This window comes from Gekko japonicus, unplaced genomic scaffold, assembly GCF_001447785.1.
Source record: "Gekko japonicus isolate JY-2015 unplaced genomic scaffold, Gekko_japonicus_V1.1 scaffold541, whole genome shotgun sequence".
Lineage (NCBI taxonomy): Eukaryota > Metazoa > Chordata > Lepidosauria > Squamata > Gekkonidae > Gekko > Gekko japonicus.
Window position 1 is genome coordinate 715,890 of NW_015170907.1, and position 18,560 is coordinate 734,449.

The window sequence follows — 18,560 nt, forward strand, 5'->3', positions numbered from 1 at the left end:
TTGCAGGTTCCCCATCACATAATTGGGCCACAATGTGCAAATTTGCCTGGCCTGGTGGCTGGCACTGCAATTCACCCATAGTTTTCTCAGATAGAGGCTGCCATGGGGAGGGAAGGAAGGAAAGCTGAAAGCCAGTGTGGTGTAGTGGTTAAACTATTAGAAGAGAACCTGGGAGACCAAGGTTCAGATCTCCACTCTGCCCTATAAACTTGCTGAGTAACCTTGGGTCAGTCACTCTCTCATCATTTTTGTGAGAATAAAATAGAGCAAAGAAGAATAATTCCCCCACTGGGGGGAAAGGCTGCGTATAAATGAAGTAAATAAAGAATGGATAAAGCTGAAGACTGAGGAGGGGGAAGGTAAAAGAATGGTTTGTTGGTTGGGTAGTGTGAAGGAGACAAAGAAGCAGGGAAAGGGAAAACGAAATGGGGGCTGCCAAAAGGAGAGAACAAGAAAATAGTGTGAGGATGATGACACAGGAGGCAATGAAGTGACCCTGCAAGCCCTCGTGGGTGCCCTACTTATACTGATAGTAAAATAGTACTAACATAAATGGTAAGGAGAGAAACTGCCAGAATACAAGCTTTTTGTATCCATAGATATACCACATCGACATATTCTAATGTAATTGATAGCAGAATTGGTTCTATACTGAAATGAGTCATCCTTATAAATGAGATCTCTGTAACACTTCAGCATCTACAAAATGTGCTTTCTGAACCCAAGAGTTCAAAGCAGGTTATTGCTACTGAACGCCTAAGCTGTGAAGCACAAAACCTGCTTGAGTTTGACCCCTCCCCCCAAAAAATTAACAAACAAATGTCCTTAACACTCCCTACTTGGCCAACTGTTATTTTGGAACCAGCCATCTGTACAAAAATTACACAGCTCCCAGAAAGCAACAAGTTTTGGAAAAATGCTGATTGTTAATTTCACTTTGTTAGTTGATCTTGTGGTCTTAGCCCTCAATATGGTTACTGGAACAGTTTAAAAGAAAGTGAAACTCACTAAGTGTAAAACATCAGAGAAAACTAGGAAAACTGATAGAATAATACTCAACAGTAGAGAAAACTCAGATGGACACTCCAGAATGGGTTCAGTGTTTTGCAACCACTTGTTTATAGGCTGCATTCAGATGCCACAAAGAACCACTATCTGTTTGTGATATCCATATTTGATAGCTTTAACAAACCGAATTTTTTGTGTGGAAAAGTAGGATTCTAAATCAGGATAAAACCACAGATTAGAGTGTCACTTGTTGTCAAGCTGAGTTTCATTTCTTTGCATTTCACTTCACTGCTTGCCATGATATAGAGGAGAGGGAATTCCTGAGGGGAGTGTATGTGATGTTGAGTGTGAATGCTTGTAGTAGCCATAACCATTTTCCTTAGGCCGTGCCCCAATTCCAGTTCCCATGAGAGCTGATCTTGGAGACTCTTCGATGAGGTGAAATAAATTTTTCCTGGGGGGGGGGGGAGGCGGGAAGCTGCCTGAGGCAGCAGCAACCCTCAACGAAAAGTCCTTTTAAAAAAATTTCTAAAGAAAAAAAAAATAAACGTTGTAAGCAAAAAAAGTACAATTTCAATAATCCCTCATGAGAGGAAAAAACCAAAAGAAAATAAGCTGTTAACACTGCGGCTGTCAGAAGAGAACTGGCGGGATGTCTGTGCCCCTCCTCCTTGGGCATGCCTGGGAGGGAGGTGAGAAAATCCCTTTGTGAGCTTTGCATACCACCGATTCGGATCAACGCAGGTGCATAATCCCATGGGTGTGATGCACAGAGACCACGAAGAAGATCTGGGGATTTTTCGTGCATTTTCTCAGTTCTGACAAAGAGCATGTTTCCAAAAGTAAGCATATCTCAATAAACTATCACTGCTTAAGTGTGTTCTGGAGAGTGCCTTTACTGGGAGACCTGACACTTGTGTACATAAACAAACCCTGGTTTGAATTTGGATACCACAACAAACAGTAATTATATCAAATATTTAACTGGGAAACCTTCAATCTGAGCTCCACACACACAAAGGGAAGAATAAGGGAAAGATGGGAAAGAGAGCAGGAACACAGGATTTTAATCATATCCAAATTTCCAAATTTGTCAGACCTCTCAATTTTTTCATGACTGAAAGCATTTATAGACCGATTTCTGGTTACCTGTTGCAAGTGACTCTCCTGCCCAGTGACCAGCCATCAAAATGAAAAAAGAAAGAAAAGAAACACATGTCTGCATTCCATTTTAAGACCTATTTTTCTTAATTGCTCACAAGCTGATTTTCCAGTCTTCCTATGTAGCTGCCAGATTACTGCTATACTGGATGAATTCAGGAAAGTTTAATTTAACACCTTTAATTCTGCCTTTAAGGTATTCCTTATTAATCTTTATTTTTCCTCTGAACATGTTGATAAATCTATCAAAAGCTGTAATATCTTCCTGCTGCTACCGTTTTACATAATCTCCATTTAAAAACACTTCTCACCCATGTCAACTGTGACCATGGTTGACTGGTTCTCTGGGACGGAAACAGAAGCTTGATCTTGGTCCACGCTATGTGAATCTTCATTGGCTTCAAGTTGGCTGTGACTAAGTTCTGATCGTAGTTCTGAATACTCATCTTCTTCCCTGTGGAGTGAGCCAAAAATAAATAAATCAAAAATCTATCCACCTTCTGCAGAAGCAGCACAAATTTTGGTTCTATAATTGCAACAACTGAGTATCACAGAGTCACGTTCTCTTAATGTGATCTATATTGTACATTCATCTAGAACTTACGAACCTGGGAAATGTCCATAACAATAGCTTCGGAAAATCACAACATTCAATGTCAAGTGCATTCACCAGACAGATGTAATGCAGCCTACTGAACCTACCGAACAGACGGTTTGCTTATTTATCCTCTGTGTTAGATAATGTAAATATTTTCTATTATATTTATGCCCTAGCCTTCCTGTAAGAATTTCAGGGCCGCTCACATAGGGATTATTTGGAAAAAATGAGCATTTTCAGTTTCATCGGGTTTTTTTAATTCTTATTTATATTTTTGGCAACAGCTTTGGGTTTTAACTCTCTCTGTTTTCAACTGTTGATTTTGTAGATTCATTTGCATTGTGTATGCATACAGCTCAGGCTTTAAATACAATCCATATTTATATGTACAATATATATAATTTATACATACAAAGGGTTGGATTTGGGGGAAATGTTCCTACAGCAGAAATCTTCCTCTGACACAAGACACAATTCCAAGAATCTTGCCCTAGGGAAGGCTCCTTACACCAGAGGAAAGACCTCCACAAATAGAATAGGACTGTGATACCCAACACAATGTTATCATGCCGATTTAAAGAAGTACAAATAATGCTGGGAAGCGCATACATTTTATGTGGAAGATTTGGTGCAAGAGAACAGAGAATTGTGTGGAAGTAATGATACATGAGTTCATTTTAAACAGGAGAGAAGCAAAATCAAAATGAGGATTTTTAAAATTGAAGCAGCTGAGATGAGAGATTCAGCATCATCCCTAGGAGAGGTAATCCCATGTAATCCTCATCACTACCTTGTGAGGTAAATTAGGCTGAGCAATAGCGAGTGGCCCAAGGCCAGCCAGTGAGATATGTCACAGAATGGCTATCTGAACCCAGATCTCCTTTATTCAAATACGATACGCTATCTGGCACACCACAGTGGCTCTGTAAATGTTCTGGTAAGTATCGGAATTACTGCAAAAAGTAATCTTTTCAGTTTGTAGCATATCTAACAAGTGCACCAAGGACACAGTGCCTGGAACATCTTGCACTAATTCTCACTAAAAAGAACTGACTGGAAAACCTTTCTTGAATTACTATTCATCTCAACATAATATGTGCATGCAATTCTTTCTATGAGGAGACAGGACTGTGTCTTATCCACTATGAACTCTTCCTGAAATTAACTGCTGCTTTAAAGCAGTCATTATTTTGTAGCACACAGCTAAAGTTGGTGAGTAAATTTCTGCTGCTGGCTTAACCTGCGGAAGTGACCACTCACACAAGAGGTATAGTTACATAGGCAGCACAACATGAGGAGGGGAGGACTTGCTGAAGATCACACTTCCTTCCTTGGTAATTAGAAAAACTTGCCTTACAGTGGCTTGTCTCTTTTCTCCAGGGTCGGGGACAAAGGGTGGTGCTTGGGGAACAGCAGTCTGGGAGACGCCCTCTTGAGTGTGGCGTACCCCAGGGCGCAGTGCTGTCCCCGATGTTGTTTAACATCTTTATGCGCCCCCTTGCCCAGGTGGCTCGGAGGTATGGGTTGGGTTGCCATCAGTATGCTGATGACACCCAGCTCTATCTGATGTTGGGTGGCCGGTCGGACTCCAGACCGGAAGATCTGGACCGGGCGTTAAAGGCCGTGGCTGGCTGGCTTCGGCTGAGCCGGTTGAAGCTAAATCCAGTGAAGACGGAGGTCCTGTGCTTGAGCCGTGGTGGTTCAGGGTTGGGGGTCCCGCTCCCAGCCTTCGATGGAGCACCTCTCGTGCCAGCGCTGGAGGTTAGGATTCTGGGGGTGCTCCTGGATGCCTCCCTGACAATGAAGGCCCAGGTAGCAGCCACTGCTAAATTGGCCTTTTATCATCTTCGGCTGGTTCGGCAGTTGGTTCCCTTCCTTGACCGCTGCGACCTGGTGACGGTGATCCACGTGACGGTCACCTCGAAACTTGACTACTGCAATGCTCTCTACATGGGGCTGCCCTTGTCCCAAATACGGAAGCTGCAGCTAGTGCAGAACGCCGCAGCCAGGCTGCTGATGGACCTCCCACGTCGGGAGCACATCCAGCCAGTGCTTAGGTCACTGCACTGGCTACCGATAGCATACCGGATTTGTTTCAAGGTGCTGGTGCTTACCTTTAAAGCCCTACATGACCAGGGACCAACCTACCTGAGGGACCGCCTTTCCCCATATGTACCCCAGAGAACACTACGGTCAGGGACCCAACATCGATTGATTATTCCGGGCTCCAAGGATGCAAGGCTCACCAGTACCAGGACCAGAGCCTTTTCTGTGGTAGCTCCCTACTGGTGGAACGAGCTCCCGGAGGAGATCAGGGCCCCGCGGGACCTTTTACAGTTCCACAGGGCCTGTAAGACGGAGCTCTTTTGCCAGGCATTTAAATAGGAGCCGCCACTACTGTCATCATCAATGATCCTATTGAATGTCTGGATCCTAGGTCTGGCCCAGTTGTATCGCTAGGCCCATCGGTGCGAGGGATGATGATTAGATGAACAACGCGGATTTAGATCTGGAAGCACGCCATCTAATCTTCAGTACTGCAAGCACTTTACTGCTAATTGTTAATTTATGTCTTGAATGAGTATGTGTTTTATGTAGTTTTAATCATTTTTATGGTTTTGCCAATCAGGTACATTGTACTGCTTTGTTAGCCACCCTGAGCCTGCTCGCAGGATGGGTGGGGTATAAATATAATTAATAAATAAATAAATAAATATAATTTTTCTTCTAATCATGGAAAAGGAAATGCAGTTTTCTGTTTCTCCCTTCTCCTGTGCTCTCACACACCATCTACTTGCACGAGCCGTCTTTTCTGCAAGTAAGTGAGCTGCAGTAACATTTACACGAGCTGTAAACTGACAGGAGAGAGTCTAGGGCAATTTATGAGCAAGGAAAAGTTAAAGGAAAAAAATAAGTTATGAATTTCGCGTTGCACCAGTTTTCTTACAGCCTGTATTTAGACACCTTGAAAATACAGCTTTTCAGATTATTTACAGAAACTCAGCATGGCAAAGCAAATATTTAAAAAAAGGCAGCAACAGTTAAGCTCAGATCAGATCAAAACAGTATTTGAAAGCACTATGCAATACATGTTAAAGTAGGCAAGGAGCCAAGCCTTAAACAGCAAGAAACACAAGATAATGAAGATGTATATATGTGGATTAATGTTCTCTGAATAAGTTAATTATTAGCCACAACACAAGCCAACAATAATTAGCTTCAGACAAAAAACAATTACCATGCTGTCAAAGAGCTGTCTATTTCTGGTCAGAAGGGTAATTTGTTTGTTCATTTAATGTCAACGCTCTGCAATTAGTCCTTCATTTTAAAATCTGAATTACCTCTCTGGGTGGAAGAGAGAATTGGCTAATCACAATGGTAACACTTAAAGAGGCAAGCTGCTGTGAACTTTCCCTTTCTATTCTTTTTAGCCACAAAGGTTTAAACCCAAATAATTCATATAAGGATTGTTTGAACTGCTGAAGTATTCTGCTATCACATGGAAGCAGAATTGAAACTATGGTTCCACAGCCCTATATTTCCCTCAAATTTATCTCCATGGATATACTATAGTATAGTCAGAAAAAGTCCTGTTCAAAGGTTCCACTTCTTGCAGTTTTCAATTGGTTCATTTGTCTTCAGCCTAATGTTTTTTCTTGCAGCAATTCTAAATTAATAGCTAATTAACACCTCTTTCTTGTCACATGGCTTAAGCACGGCCTTTTCACTTTGTAGCCAACCAAAAACATAAATTTATAAGAAAAGGCAAATTATATGTGTGTGCATGCATGTGCACCCAGTGGGAAACACACACACACAAATGTGGGGACCTGCAAGAAACTTGTGGGGCTGCTATCCCATTCCCCCCACCTTTGCTTCCTCCCTTCTCCCCCTCTCTCTCTCATACTCTTTCTCCCTTCTGCCACTCCTTTTCTTACTCTCTCTCCTCCATATATGTGTCTTCCTCTCTTTCACTCTTTTACCATTTTTGGCTTTTTAAAACTGCCTGGCGTATTTTTTTTTTAAGAATTCACATTTTTCTGCAAACTTAGAGCCCCTTTCAGGGTTGTGGAAAGATCTGTCTTGCCCGTTGGCAGTTCCAGTCATTAGCTTTAAGTATCCAAAGATATCCCAACTTCGTTATTAAACTATTACAAGTAGGGACCCGCAACAAAATGTTGCATAATGTGTTGTAATTTGTTTTAAGTTGTAGTTGCTTTTTTTTTTTTTGAAACTGCAGTCTAGGATTTATAGTTCCTAAATGTATATACTCCTTGTGATGAGACTGACTCAATACAGTACCCAGAATGTATGCAAAGCATTAATCCTTTTATTTTGTTTCCTTGTTGGTTTTATGTGTTTCTGTATGTGTTAATTCTAAACGTCACAGTTCTTTTCATTTCTGTATTTTTCTGTTGTTTGCAGTATTTGTTATTGTTGCTTTCAATTAAAGTATTTCTTTGAATACCACATTAGATGTAAATGTTTCTTCTTCATTTCTAAAATATCCTTGGATTGGAGTTTTGCAAACTTGGAGGATTTTTAAATTTTCAAAGCATTTTACTCTAGACATTGCAAGATATAATTGTCCATGGGTGAAGACTGGTTCCTTTAAATATATGCCTACCTTCCGCAATGTTTGGCCTGGGCTTTTATTACTGGGTACTGCAGGTCTTGAGATGCTAAAGGTGTCCAGTATCACTCTCCTGCTGAGTGCCCTTTCCAAAAGCAGCTGTTTAAATGGCCATTGGTTTACCAATGGATCAGCCTGAGACACCTTTGCTTGTTCAGTCTCTTGCCTTGCCGTGGAGAATTGTGTGGTTGCAGAGCTCCAGTCTTCTTCAGCCTGAGATGAGTCCACATTCATCCATAGCATGACAGCTATTTTGGCAGTTTGTCTGTCAGGGTTGCTGAGGAATGTTTTAAAAAGTGGTGTGTACAAACTGACACTGGTTGGAGGAAATCCCGCCTCCTCTCCACCTGCCCCCTTCCTCTCAGTCACTGTGCCCACCCATCCATTAATGATGCTACAACTGTCCTTTTATAACTTCCCTCTGGCTTCTAGTCAGACAGAAGAGAGAAGCAGTTGGAAGAAGCAGTGCCCAAACTGGTGTGTGTGTGTGCGGGAGAAGCAGTTAGAAGCCAGAGAGAATGGTTTTAAAGAACAGCAGAGCCTGCAGCTACAGAGATTGGGGCGAGGATCCTTCTCTCCCACTTGCAAGGCTTTGCAGTTGCAGCCTCAGATATTCTTTTAAAACTTCCCCCTGCTATTTAGCCATTCATACTGCAGGAAAAACAGCGTCAGAGATGCGCAAGTGGCAGCAAGGAATCCTTCCCAATCCCAGCTCCAGTTCTGCTGTTGCTTCCTCCCCCCCCCTGTGTATGTCTCAGTCAGTCATTCTTTCTCAAGCTGGTGGAGGTGGAGAAGCAAGTTAGAACCCCCCCCCCAAAAAAAAAGTTTTAAGAGGACAGTGGAGCCCATAGCAAAAGAGGCAGGGTAAGAACAGATTTTTTAAAAAACAGGAGTGTCAAACTCGTTTGTTACAAGGGCAAGATCTGATCTAAATAGAACTTTGTTGGGCCAGGTCATGTGTGTCATAAAATGTAATGCTAGGTAGTGAAGATATTAACTTTATAAAGGAAACTGACAAACACAACTCAGGGGTTTTTAAACTTAAAATACAAACATGCTTAAAACAGTAATACTCTTGCCATATTTTATTTAACAGTCTTTGATAAATGACACCTCCCAAACCTCCCCCGCCTCCCACCCTTAAAAGATGCCTACCTAAAATAGAAAGGTGGGGGGGGGGTTAGTGGGATTTGGCAATGCAATTTTTTAAATAAAACATCAAGAAAAAGCACAAGGATCACAGCAGAAGCTAAACTAAAAACTAAAAATATAAAATACTCTGAGCCTAGGAAAACATGAAATGGCTGAGCTTTGCAAGTTTCCCCCCCCCCCCGCTACTCAGAGTGGCAGTGGCTCTCCAGTGTAATGTCCCCCTTTGGCTGTGAGTTCCCAGGTTAGAGTACTCACTCAGGCACCTGCTCCCAGGTCCATTCAGCAGAGGCAAGCTGGCTCAAAACACCGGCCCTTCATTTGCAAGCAGACAAATTCAACTGGCATGCAAACACTGGAAACTGAAGCTCCATTCCATTGAAATAAATTGCAGCTCAAAAAAAGTTGCAAAGAAAATGCAGAGTAGATTTTCCATCAAGGTTTCTGGGCTCAGACAGACTACTCTGGGGCTGGCATGACAGCCCCCCAAGTGGAATTCCATTTCCAGAACGCAGCTGCTACTCCCAGGGACCGTCATTCCACTCTGGGGGCTGCCATTCCAGTCCAAGAGTAGTCTATCTGGGCCTAGAGACCTTAAAGGAAAATCCATTCCACATTTTATTTGCAGGGTGTTTTTTGTACTTTAGCTCAGAGGAGCTTCCTGCTGGAGGAGAAACTGCAAAGACAAGGCCTAGCCAGCTGGGAAGTTTGGCAGCCCGATCTCCCTGAGAAGGGGAAGGGGAGGGGGGAGGGGGTTGAGAAGAGAGCCATGGGCCTTAGGTTTGACACCCCTGTTTTTTAAACGTCCCCTTGCTATCATATGTAACAAATCAGAAAAAGGAACCCAACATGATAGTAAAATGTAACCTTTCAAACTGCTTCCTTTAGTTAAGCATTTAGCAAGAAATTATACATGACAAATGGATGATTTCCCCAGCATCTTCTCCACTAAGGAATTCATCTGGGGTGTTGACAGGGTGTGTACACAGCAATTCTCTCATGACTTCAAATACAATCTAGACTTTGGCTGTTTTCCAACATTCATTTTGATTTAATTACTGCTAGTAAAGCACTTTGATGTCCTCAGGTGTGAAGTTCCCTATGAACAAAGAGTTTGTTAAAATTATGTTTATGCTAATAGTTTTGTTAAATCTTTTCATAATAGGCACTTCCCATTTTTAGTTACTTTTCTAGGATAAAAATGGACACAAACCACAAAACTGTCTGAAATACAATAGTCTCCTCTCTCACTCAAGAAAACAATGTTGTAAACTTAAGAATTGCTCTTCTAATTGATTTACTTGAAGTATTTTTTCCCATTCCTACAAAAGACAGATGTTTACAAAATAATAAAATTACAGTAGTTCATTAAATGTAGCAATAAAAACAACAGCTTACCTTGCAACAAAATAGCAACCCAGGGAAACAGTAACCATGCAGCACATAAAAATTTACTCCTAAATAATTGTTCCAACTCACAATCTTGCTGGAACACAATACCTTTGCCAGACTTCCTAAGTATTTTCAAGACGACACCCTACAAATTTCCCCTGGCAGATTTCCAAAAGGTAAGGTCCACTACAGAGAAAGCTGTCACCACTACACAGGTCAGATTTATCTGAAAGGAGAGCTAACTTTAACAGAAGAGAGAGAACTCACCTAAGTTAACATGAGAGCTTACTAGGTAATAAAGAAAATATTTGATGAAAGTTTTTCTAGGTTTTTTTTTTAATGTGCAAACCAGAGAAGAGAAATCTTCCTTACCCTAGGGAATTGAAGTCATAATGGGTTTTTTAAAGAAACTTACTACATAGAAAAGAAAATTCAGTAGTCTGACACTTGATTATCACTGCTCTCAGTTAACTGTTGATTATTTAATTTCACATGCATCATCTACATATAAGAATAATTAGAAGCTATTTGTAGTTTGAATGTATTTCTATATCATAAATTACTCTTAGTAACTAAAGGCTGTTCATACAGTTCATTTTGCTTCTTTCAGACATGAACATTTTGTTGTACTGGCATTCTCATGCATGAAGATGATGCATCACCACATATTATAAGGAAAGAATCTGTATAATTTACAATAGCAAAAAACAAACTGGACAAAGTAGTTAAGCCTCTAATTTTGTGAGGCCAATCCAAAATTTAGGTTTCCCCCCCTTAGGGAAATACAATGATTCAAATACCTGACTTCTTAAACATTTGCAATAAAATCTTTAAAGTATTAACAACAAATGTCATGCATTCCATACATATATTTTAAAAATGTGCAGCATTATACTGAAATGCCAACTTCAAAGTGAAATCTAAAAGTAGAAATGTACACCCTTTGACATTGTAGAAGAAACCATAGTTGTTTGCCAGTAACTGCTTTTCTTCAAATGTTTTCTTAGTAACATGTATGGGAATGCACCTGTACAAACCAAGAGAAACCTTCTAGACAGTGCTGGAAGTTTGGGGCTCTAGCTCCTTCCCTGATACTCAGTAATGAGCTTCTTCCCATTAGCTGAGACTTTCCCCACACTGCACCACCAGAGAATGGTGATTTTACACAGGAGAATTCTGTGCAGTAGTCTTTGGGAAATCCTTGCAGACTAGACTGGCCAATTAATAAATAAAATAACAGTTGACAGATTTCTTGGTGTCTAGAGATTTTAGTGCCTGAAGGAATAAGAGTGCTAATGATGATGTTTTGGTTTGTTTATATTCATTTTAGAGTTTTTCCCCTTACACCATGTAGTTTCCCCCCATAAGAAATTGTAAACCTTATACTGATATATATCATCAGGTCAGAGGTCATTCAACATCTTGTATGATTTTTTTTGTCGATGAATATAAAGAAGTTTCATAGTGATGTACTGGTTGGATGGCAAGTCATATACAGTGAGCTATGCAGGAGTGGAGCTCCGGTAGTAAAGAGCCCAGGGGACGGGCACATGCAACAAGCCCTGCTCCCAGAAGCCCTCAGTCAGAGCAAGAAGCAGCCAGGTAAGTTGCAGAGTTCCCCCCAGCCCCCCGGCCCAAAACAGTCCAGTGGCACCTTTAAGACCAAGTTTTATTCAGGTACAAGTCCCCCCCCCCTGCGAGGACAGATCTGCATGTCCCCCCCCCCAATAGCTAGCAATCCAAAACAGTCCAGTGGAGCCTGAGCGGTGGTTGTTGCCTTCTGACACACTTCTGGTGATGTCAGGGGGTGTGGCACATGCAAATAAGTTATGCTAATGAGTTATGCTAATGAGCTCCTGCACCTCTTTTTCTACGAAATGACCGCTGGAGCTATGTGAACACTGTATACATGTGAGCATCATAAAGAATGTATCAAGTAATTTGCTTTCTTAAAATATCAGATCTATTTTTCATTTTTAAGCTCATTTTCATGCTGGAAGGCAGGGTTACCATATTTTGAAAAGCAAAAAAGAGTACATATTTCCCAAACAACTACTTCAAACAAGTGATAACTATGACAATGTCTCATTCTTAAAGGTGTAAACCATTAACAAAGTTATTAGAGGTTGAAACCATATATGATACTTCCACTTTTAAATGTACTTGAGAATAATGTAATGCTTTTTAAGAGATGAACTGGGCTCAATTCTTATGTTTTGAAGTAATTATAGAATCATAGTTTTCAATAATATGTATAAAGTATTAAACCATTAAGAAATCATACCAGAAACTTATCCCTTCCTGAAGGATCTCATAAAACACCATTATAAATACTTATTATAGCATAATCATTACTGATTACTTAATCTTTGTTACTATAACCCAGGAACTAATCCAAATTGGTGTAATCTCCTGAATGGAAACACATTTCTAATAAGGTTGTTCCATAGAAATATCTCAATGCTTATATGGTTCCAGATATGATAAATCAAGTTGTTACTCCAAGTATATTTTAAAATTACTACCAAGGCCCAGTCCAAATACAATCCTGAAATTAATCACGTATATCTATTATGTGCCAAATAGAAGCAGCTGCATGGAATTAATTAGAATAGTTTTCTTTATAGTTCCAGCTTGGTGTAGAGAGCATTTTGTCAGCCTTATTTAAAATTTAGAAGGTTTTCAGCCGGTTACAAAAGAAGGACTGGTTTGTTCCTAATATAAATTTTAATACAATGTTAATAAAGAGCTTTTAAGCCAGCAAAATCAAGGAGGCTTTTGCACCTGTTAGAGAAGACAAGACTGCTTACTCCTAATTTAAACACTTATAATGCAACTAGAAGTAAGTTTGAAACCATATCAAATAACATTCCATTCAGCTTCTTGTTGTTTTTCTTTCTAAATAGCCATGTTTTTCCCCCCAGGATAACAATTTGAAGAAATTATGCTCTTGAGGCTTATAGAGAGTAGTGTGCCAGCCTAATTCAGAAGGCTTTTGCATCTGTGTAGAAAAGAAGTTTTCTGGCTTGCTCCCAACATATTACTGAGCTATACCAAGAGGCTGATACTGAAGAAGAAGAAGAATACGAGAAGGAGGAGGAGATTGGATTTATACCCCGCCCTTCACTTGGAGTCCCAGAGCAGCTTACAAATTCCTTTCCCTTCCTCTCCCCACAACAGACACCCTGTGAGGTGGGTGGGGCTGAGAGAACTCTGACACAAACGGCTCTTTCAGGAACAGCTGTGCCAGAGCTTGTGACTGACCCAAGGTCACATCAGCAGGTGCAAGTGGAGGAGTGGGGAATTAAACCCGGTTCTCCCAGATAAGAGTCTGCACACTTAACCACTACACCAAACTGGCTCTCATAAGATTATTCCTGAGGAAGAACTGGGATGAAATGAGCCTAAATCCAGGTGCTTGTTGAGAGATGGATGACTTTTCCTTGCTTACAGAGATAAATGGACTTCTCCTTGCAATATTATAAAGAATTAACCAGTAACAAAATTATACATTTTAACAAGCAAAGATTTACTAAATGTTTCAGCCATCACATCACAGTGTCTGTTTTGTTGTTGTTGCATTTTCTGTGATCCCTCATGATTGTCCTTTATGCCCTCCCCCGCATCCAAACCCACCCCTGGGCTCTGGCCTGAGTCCCACCTTCATTCAACCTCCAAGCTCTTCTCAGCACTAAGGACACACCCTTTCACCAGTTGCCATTGCTACTGCCAGCCTGCCTTTTCCCACAAAGAGGATTCCTGGCCAGACCCTGCCCACTGGTTTTCTGGTGGCCCACCATCCTGCCCTGGTCCTCGGGCCATCTTTCCATGCTCTTTCCCATGCTGCTAATGTCCTTCTTCCTATTGCTTCATGCCAATTCCTGGCTAGGAGAGGGGAGTCTGCAGCGTCTCCCCATTCCACCATATTTCTGCTTCTCTAAGGAATACTTAGTTTTCTGCTTTTAATTTTCAGACCTTATTAAAGCTAAGAAACTGTAGTTCCAAATTCCAATCAGTACCAGCATGGAAGATCTCTATATAGACCACCTAGAGTGGAGGTGAACTTTAACCAGTTTATTCTCAAGGGATCATTATTGAGGGACCAAACAAAGGTGAGAAGGGAAAACCCCCAAAGCATTAATATGCAAAATTCAGAGAAACAGAAATAGCCGCCTTGAGTTTGAGAAAATCAGGTGGACTAGAATGGTCTTAATTTATTAAATAAATAAATGTGCACATGTAGTATATTTTTACTGTGTAAGAATGTTAAAAGTTTAATATTGTTCTGCTATGGATTGAATGTTCTATCAGTTTTTTTGTGTGAATACACAAGGAAAATAAAATACTGAAAGCTAAATGGATTTTCTAAACATTTTATTGCAACTCAGGCCATGCCTGCAGAGCTGGAAAATTGAGTCCTATTTTCTGCAGTTTTGATTTTCATTGATCACAGCACACTGCCCTTCCAATGACTGATCCTTTAGTCCACATCTAATGCACTCCTGTTCTCCCATATCTGTGCACTGGCATGCTGGAAAAAAGGGGCTATCTAGGCATATACTGTTTGTCCAGTTCTCTTCAACACAGACCTTTCTTTCTTTCACAATCATAGCATTACTGCATGCTCACATAAAACCAGGGGTCATTTCGTAGAAAAAGAGGTGCAGGAGTTCATTAGCATACCTATTAGCATATGCCACACCCCTGGCGTCACTGGAAGTGTGTCAGAAGGGAAAGCAAAAAGGGGGGGGAGGCATCTTCAAAAGCCTCCCCTTCCCTTCCCCAGCCAGCCTGCCAAGACAAGGTGTGGGGGGGAAGCAAAGACTCTCTAGAGTCACGCCGCAGCAGCGGCACAATCTTTCCATTGTATTCTATGTATTCTAGAATACAATGGAAAGATCATGCCGCCACTGTGGTGCGACTCTAGAGAGAAGGAGTTTAAACTTTAAACCCCTTCTCTTTTCGCTTCCTCCACAAGCCCACTGGGAGCTGGGGGCAGGGTTTGCCACAATCGCCATTTGTGTCTGCTCCTGGGCTGCCGGAGCACTGCTCCGGCTTGCTCCAGCTCCAAATGACCCCTGCATAAAACAATGAGAAAAAGGCAAACAAAGCCAAAAACACAATATGCAAGAAAGGGCACATAGGCATATATCTGAAACATGGAAGTTTAGTCGACATTTTCATTCCAAAGTAAAGTAGTAGAGAAATTCAGTCTTCTCCAAATCAATACAGTTCTGATCAGATATGCATTATGGATGCCTTTAATGCAGTCAAGGCTTTTGATAGCTAGACTACTGAAATGAACCAGAAAACGTTTCCTGGTTCTTCAACAGAATTAAACCATTACTTCATATATCACTCCAAAGTCTATTTTCCACAAGCTGGTAATGTAAGCATAATTCATGTCTCATCAAAAGTTAGTCAATGTTTATAAAAAAAGTTTTGACACTTATCTTGCTGGCTTAACACTCAATTGTCTGCAGCTGCCACCCACAGTTCTTAAAAAACTATTTTTGTTATAGTCCGAAGACAGATTTTGGAAGCAACTGTTATCATCAGTGAGATGAGAAAATTAGGAATGATTGTTGGTTTAACCTTTTAACCGCTGCAACCTCAGCTGCATCAGAAGCACTGGCAGGACTCAATGCAACATCTGCTGCTAGATGTGTAGCCATCTATGCCATAGAGATGCTAAATAAATCTAGAAGACTTCTATAAACTGTGAAAACATAACTCAATATAGTTAAGGGGGGGAATTTTAAACTTTGAGAACAAAAGTGGCCTATAGACAGACAGATTAAACCTAAAACAGAGCTGGGCAAGACGAATCCCTGCCTTGTTGATATAAGAATTCTTTGAAAATCTAAGATTAAACACAATGTGAAGCAATGAATTATCAGACTGAAAACCTAGCTCCTTGGCAATGGCAGGACCATCCTGTCCTAGTCTGGTGTTAAAATCACCAGCCATAATTATACCTCTTAATGGAAATTTTAGTTCAAGGTCCTCGAGTAGTAGTTCTACACCCTCCCAGTGAAGGGATAATGAATCTTTGTTCAAACATGGAGGGATGTAGACATTTATTAATATAAAGGACCACCCTGCACCTTCCACTACATAGGGTTGCACATTAACATTGGTCCCCTTGAGAGGGTAACAACTAAATTGGATTTTCTGGACCATAAGCCTAGCTTGTTAGCCTAGCAGTTAGCCTAGCTTGACCACGACCATAGCGACTAACTTTAAGCGCTGGTGCAGAATGCGTGTTTAAACCCCTCCAGCAAAATCTCATACTGAGCTCAGGTCTCTTGGAGCAGAATTATGTCATATCCACTGAGGAACTGTTTAAAATCGGGATCACTAGACTTGTTTTTCCAATCTGTGATGTTCCAGGAGAGGAGCTTGATATTTGGAGGAGAAGAGGTCTTAATCAGTCAATCTGCCTCTGTCAGAAGCTCTAGAGACTTATTAGCATCAGGGAAGATGCAACCATTCCTCACACTCTTGTTGCTGGGCTCAGCAGCCAACCCTAAAACCAAGTTAGGGGAGTGACCAGTAATCAGCGGCTGGACATCATCAATTGGGGATGACACTTGTGTTATTTTAGGTAAGTTGGAGATTGTTTAGAAGGTATTGGGGATAAGTTGTTACACTCCAGCTTCTCATGGACCACTACATCCACCTCAAATGTTTTCTGCTGTCCATGTGAGCTGTAGTTGATCAATTTTTGCTTCAAACACTCAGTTCTATCCAGGATCCATTGTTGTCCCTCCTCAGGCAAATCCATATACTCCTCCTGTATGTTTATATCCATCACCTCCTCCTCCAACAACACTTCATTAGGGGAGGAGACAGGCTTAATAACTGGAGATGAGTCTTGGATAGCTGGATCTTTGTAAGTGTTGCTCTTGACAGCTTCCCTTGAGCCATTACGTCTTGTCTGGATTGTTGCTTCCCTAGAAACCAAGCTTAATGGCGACAGAATAATATTCCTATATACCCAGGTAGGGAATACTCCTTTTGACTTCATGAAATCCTTGCTCTGAAGCAAAATTGATGGAATCTGAGGGGAACCAAAGATCAATATAACTCTCTGAGCCTGATTAACCCTGCTTAAAATTTCTAGGTCTCTTAAGTTAATCACTCTTATTTGGTTCCCCATCAAAGTCTTTAAATGCCTCTTCACTGCTGATTTAGTATACCCGGAAGGAATATGGCCATTATATTTACACAGAGTCAAGCTGATCTTGGTGGGCTGCAACACTAATTGGTACTTCCCATTAATAACATCCAAGCTGGGCATCGCTAATGCAGCTTTGGCTTCACTAGCTACATGTACATAATTGAGGGACTCAGATTGTCTTGTCTCAATACATTCTCTACTCCTAAGAGCATTACTTGCCTCCTTCTTTTCTTTATTTAACAAATTATTCAAATTGTCTATTTTAAGATGCAGACATTCAAGTGTTTTACAGATGTACTCCACTATTTTTGCAACTAGAAGTATTAATTGTGAGCAGTCAGTTTCTTTGCCAGCTTCTAATTCTTCACCCCCATTAAGCAATTCAGGCTGACTTCTAGTTGACTCAGTATTAGCTGCCACGCCCTCCAGAACAGAAAAAAAAGCTGCTAAATTAGCCAAAGCAGCAGAAATATCAGGTGATTGATACAAGACTCCTCCTTCTAATAAAAAACCCTGCATACTAATACAACCTGTCAAATTCAATGCTCGGAGGGTGACTTAACCCATAAGATTCCAATTAATTTAGGGACTTCCGGTTTGTGGCTCGGCGATGGCGGAGGCTCTCCCCTGAAGCTGGGGAGGCATTCCGCGCTCCAGGGGTGTTGGAGGAGTGCCACCTCAAGTGGCACCCCCAGGTGAGCCTCAGTTTAGAGGCTCCAAGCCGGGGGTGCACGGGGCGACCTCTTCGATGGCTTTAAGCCGGAGAATTGAGGCGCTCCTTTTTTGCCCCAATTGGTCAACCCCCTGAGAGGCTCGGTTTTTACCGAGCGTAGCTGATGCCGGCCGGGACAAGCAAGAAGGTCAGCGAATGAGGCGTGACTAAAAGAGGTCTGTGGTCAGACCGTCAATGAAGCGGAGAAAAAGGCGAGCGAACAAGTTCTAAAAGTGAGTTCCACCCCCCCACACCTATAGCGGCGTCGGGAGGGAATCCCAGACATAAACAAACCGAACTGTGTTTTAAAGAGAAGGGGAGGAGGAGAAACGAAAAGCGCTCAAGTGTGCCAAAGACTTAGCTGTTTTTGCGGATAAGTTTGCACTTGCTGAAGGAGAGTGAAAAGCCTCTCTTTAGTGTAAACAAAGCTGAAAATGGCCGGCGTCCGAGGAAAAGGAACGAAAGTTGGGCGAGGTGGTCAAAGCCCGAGGGTAGAAGAAGGAGACGTTTTCTCCACGCTAACAGAGCTGCTCCGGCCCATAAACGAAAGACTCGATGGTCTTAACCAATTGATGGCTGCTTCGAACCAAAGTATGGCAAAGCAGCAACAGCAGATCACCGAGCTCGTGAAAAAGTCGATTCAAACTGATGAAAAGCTTAAAGAGACAGCACACGATACCAAAAAGATGAAGAAAAAAGTTGGTCTGTTGGAGCAAAGGCAAGA

The 18,560-nt window shown here is 41.4% G+C and overlaps 1 protein-coding gene across 1 annotated transcript in view; it reads right to left on the minus strand.

The window, feature by feature from the left end:
• MCC (mutated in colorectal cancers) overlaps positions 1-18,560 on the minus strand; it is a 237,797-nt gene that overhangs the window by 70,883 nt on the left and 148,354 nt on the right. Inside the window, exon 4 of the mRNA XM_015418649.1 lies at positions 2,481-2,623. Coding sequence (XP_015274135.1) covers positions 2,481-2,623 — 143 coding nt within the window. The remainder of the gene's footprint in view (positions 1-2,480; positions 2,624-18,560) is intronic.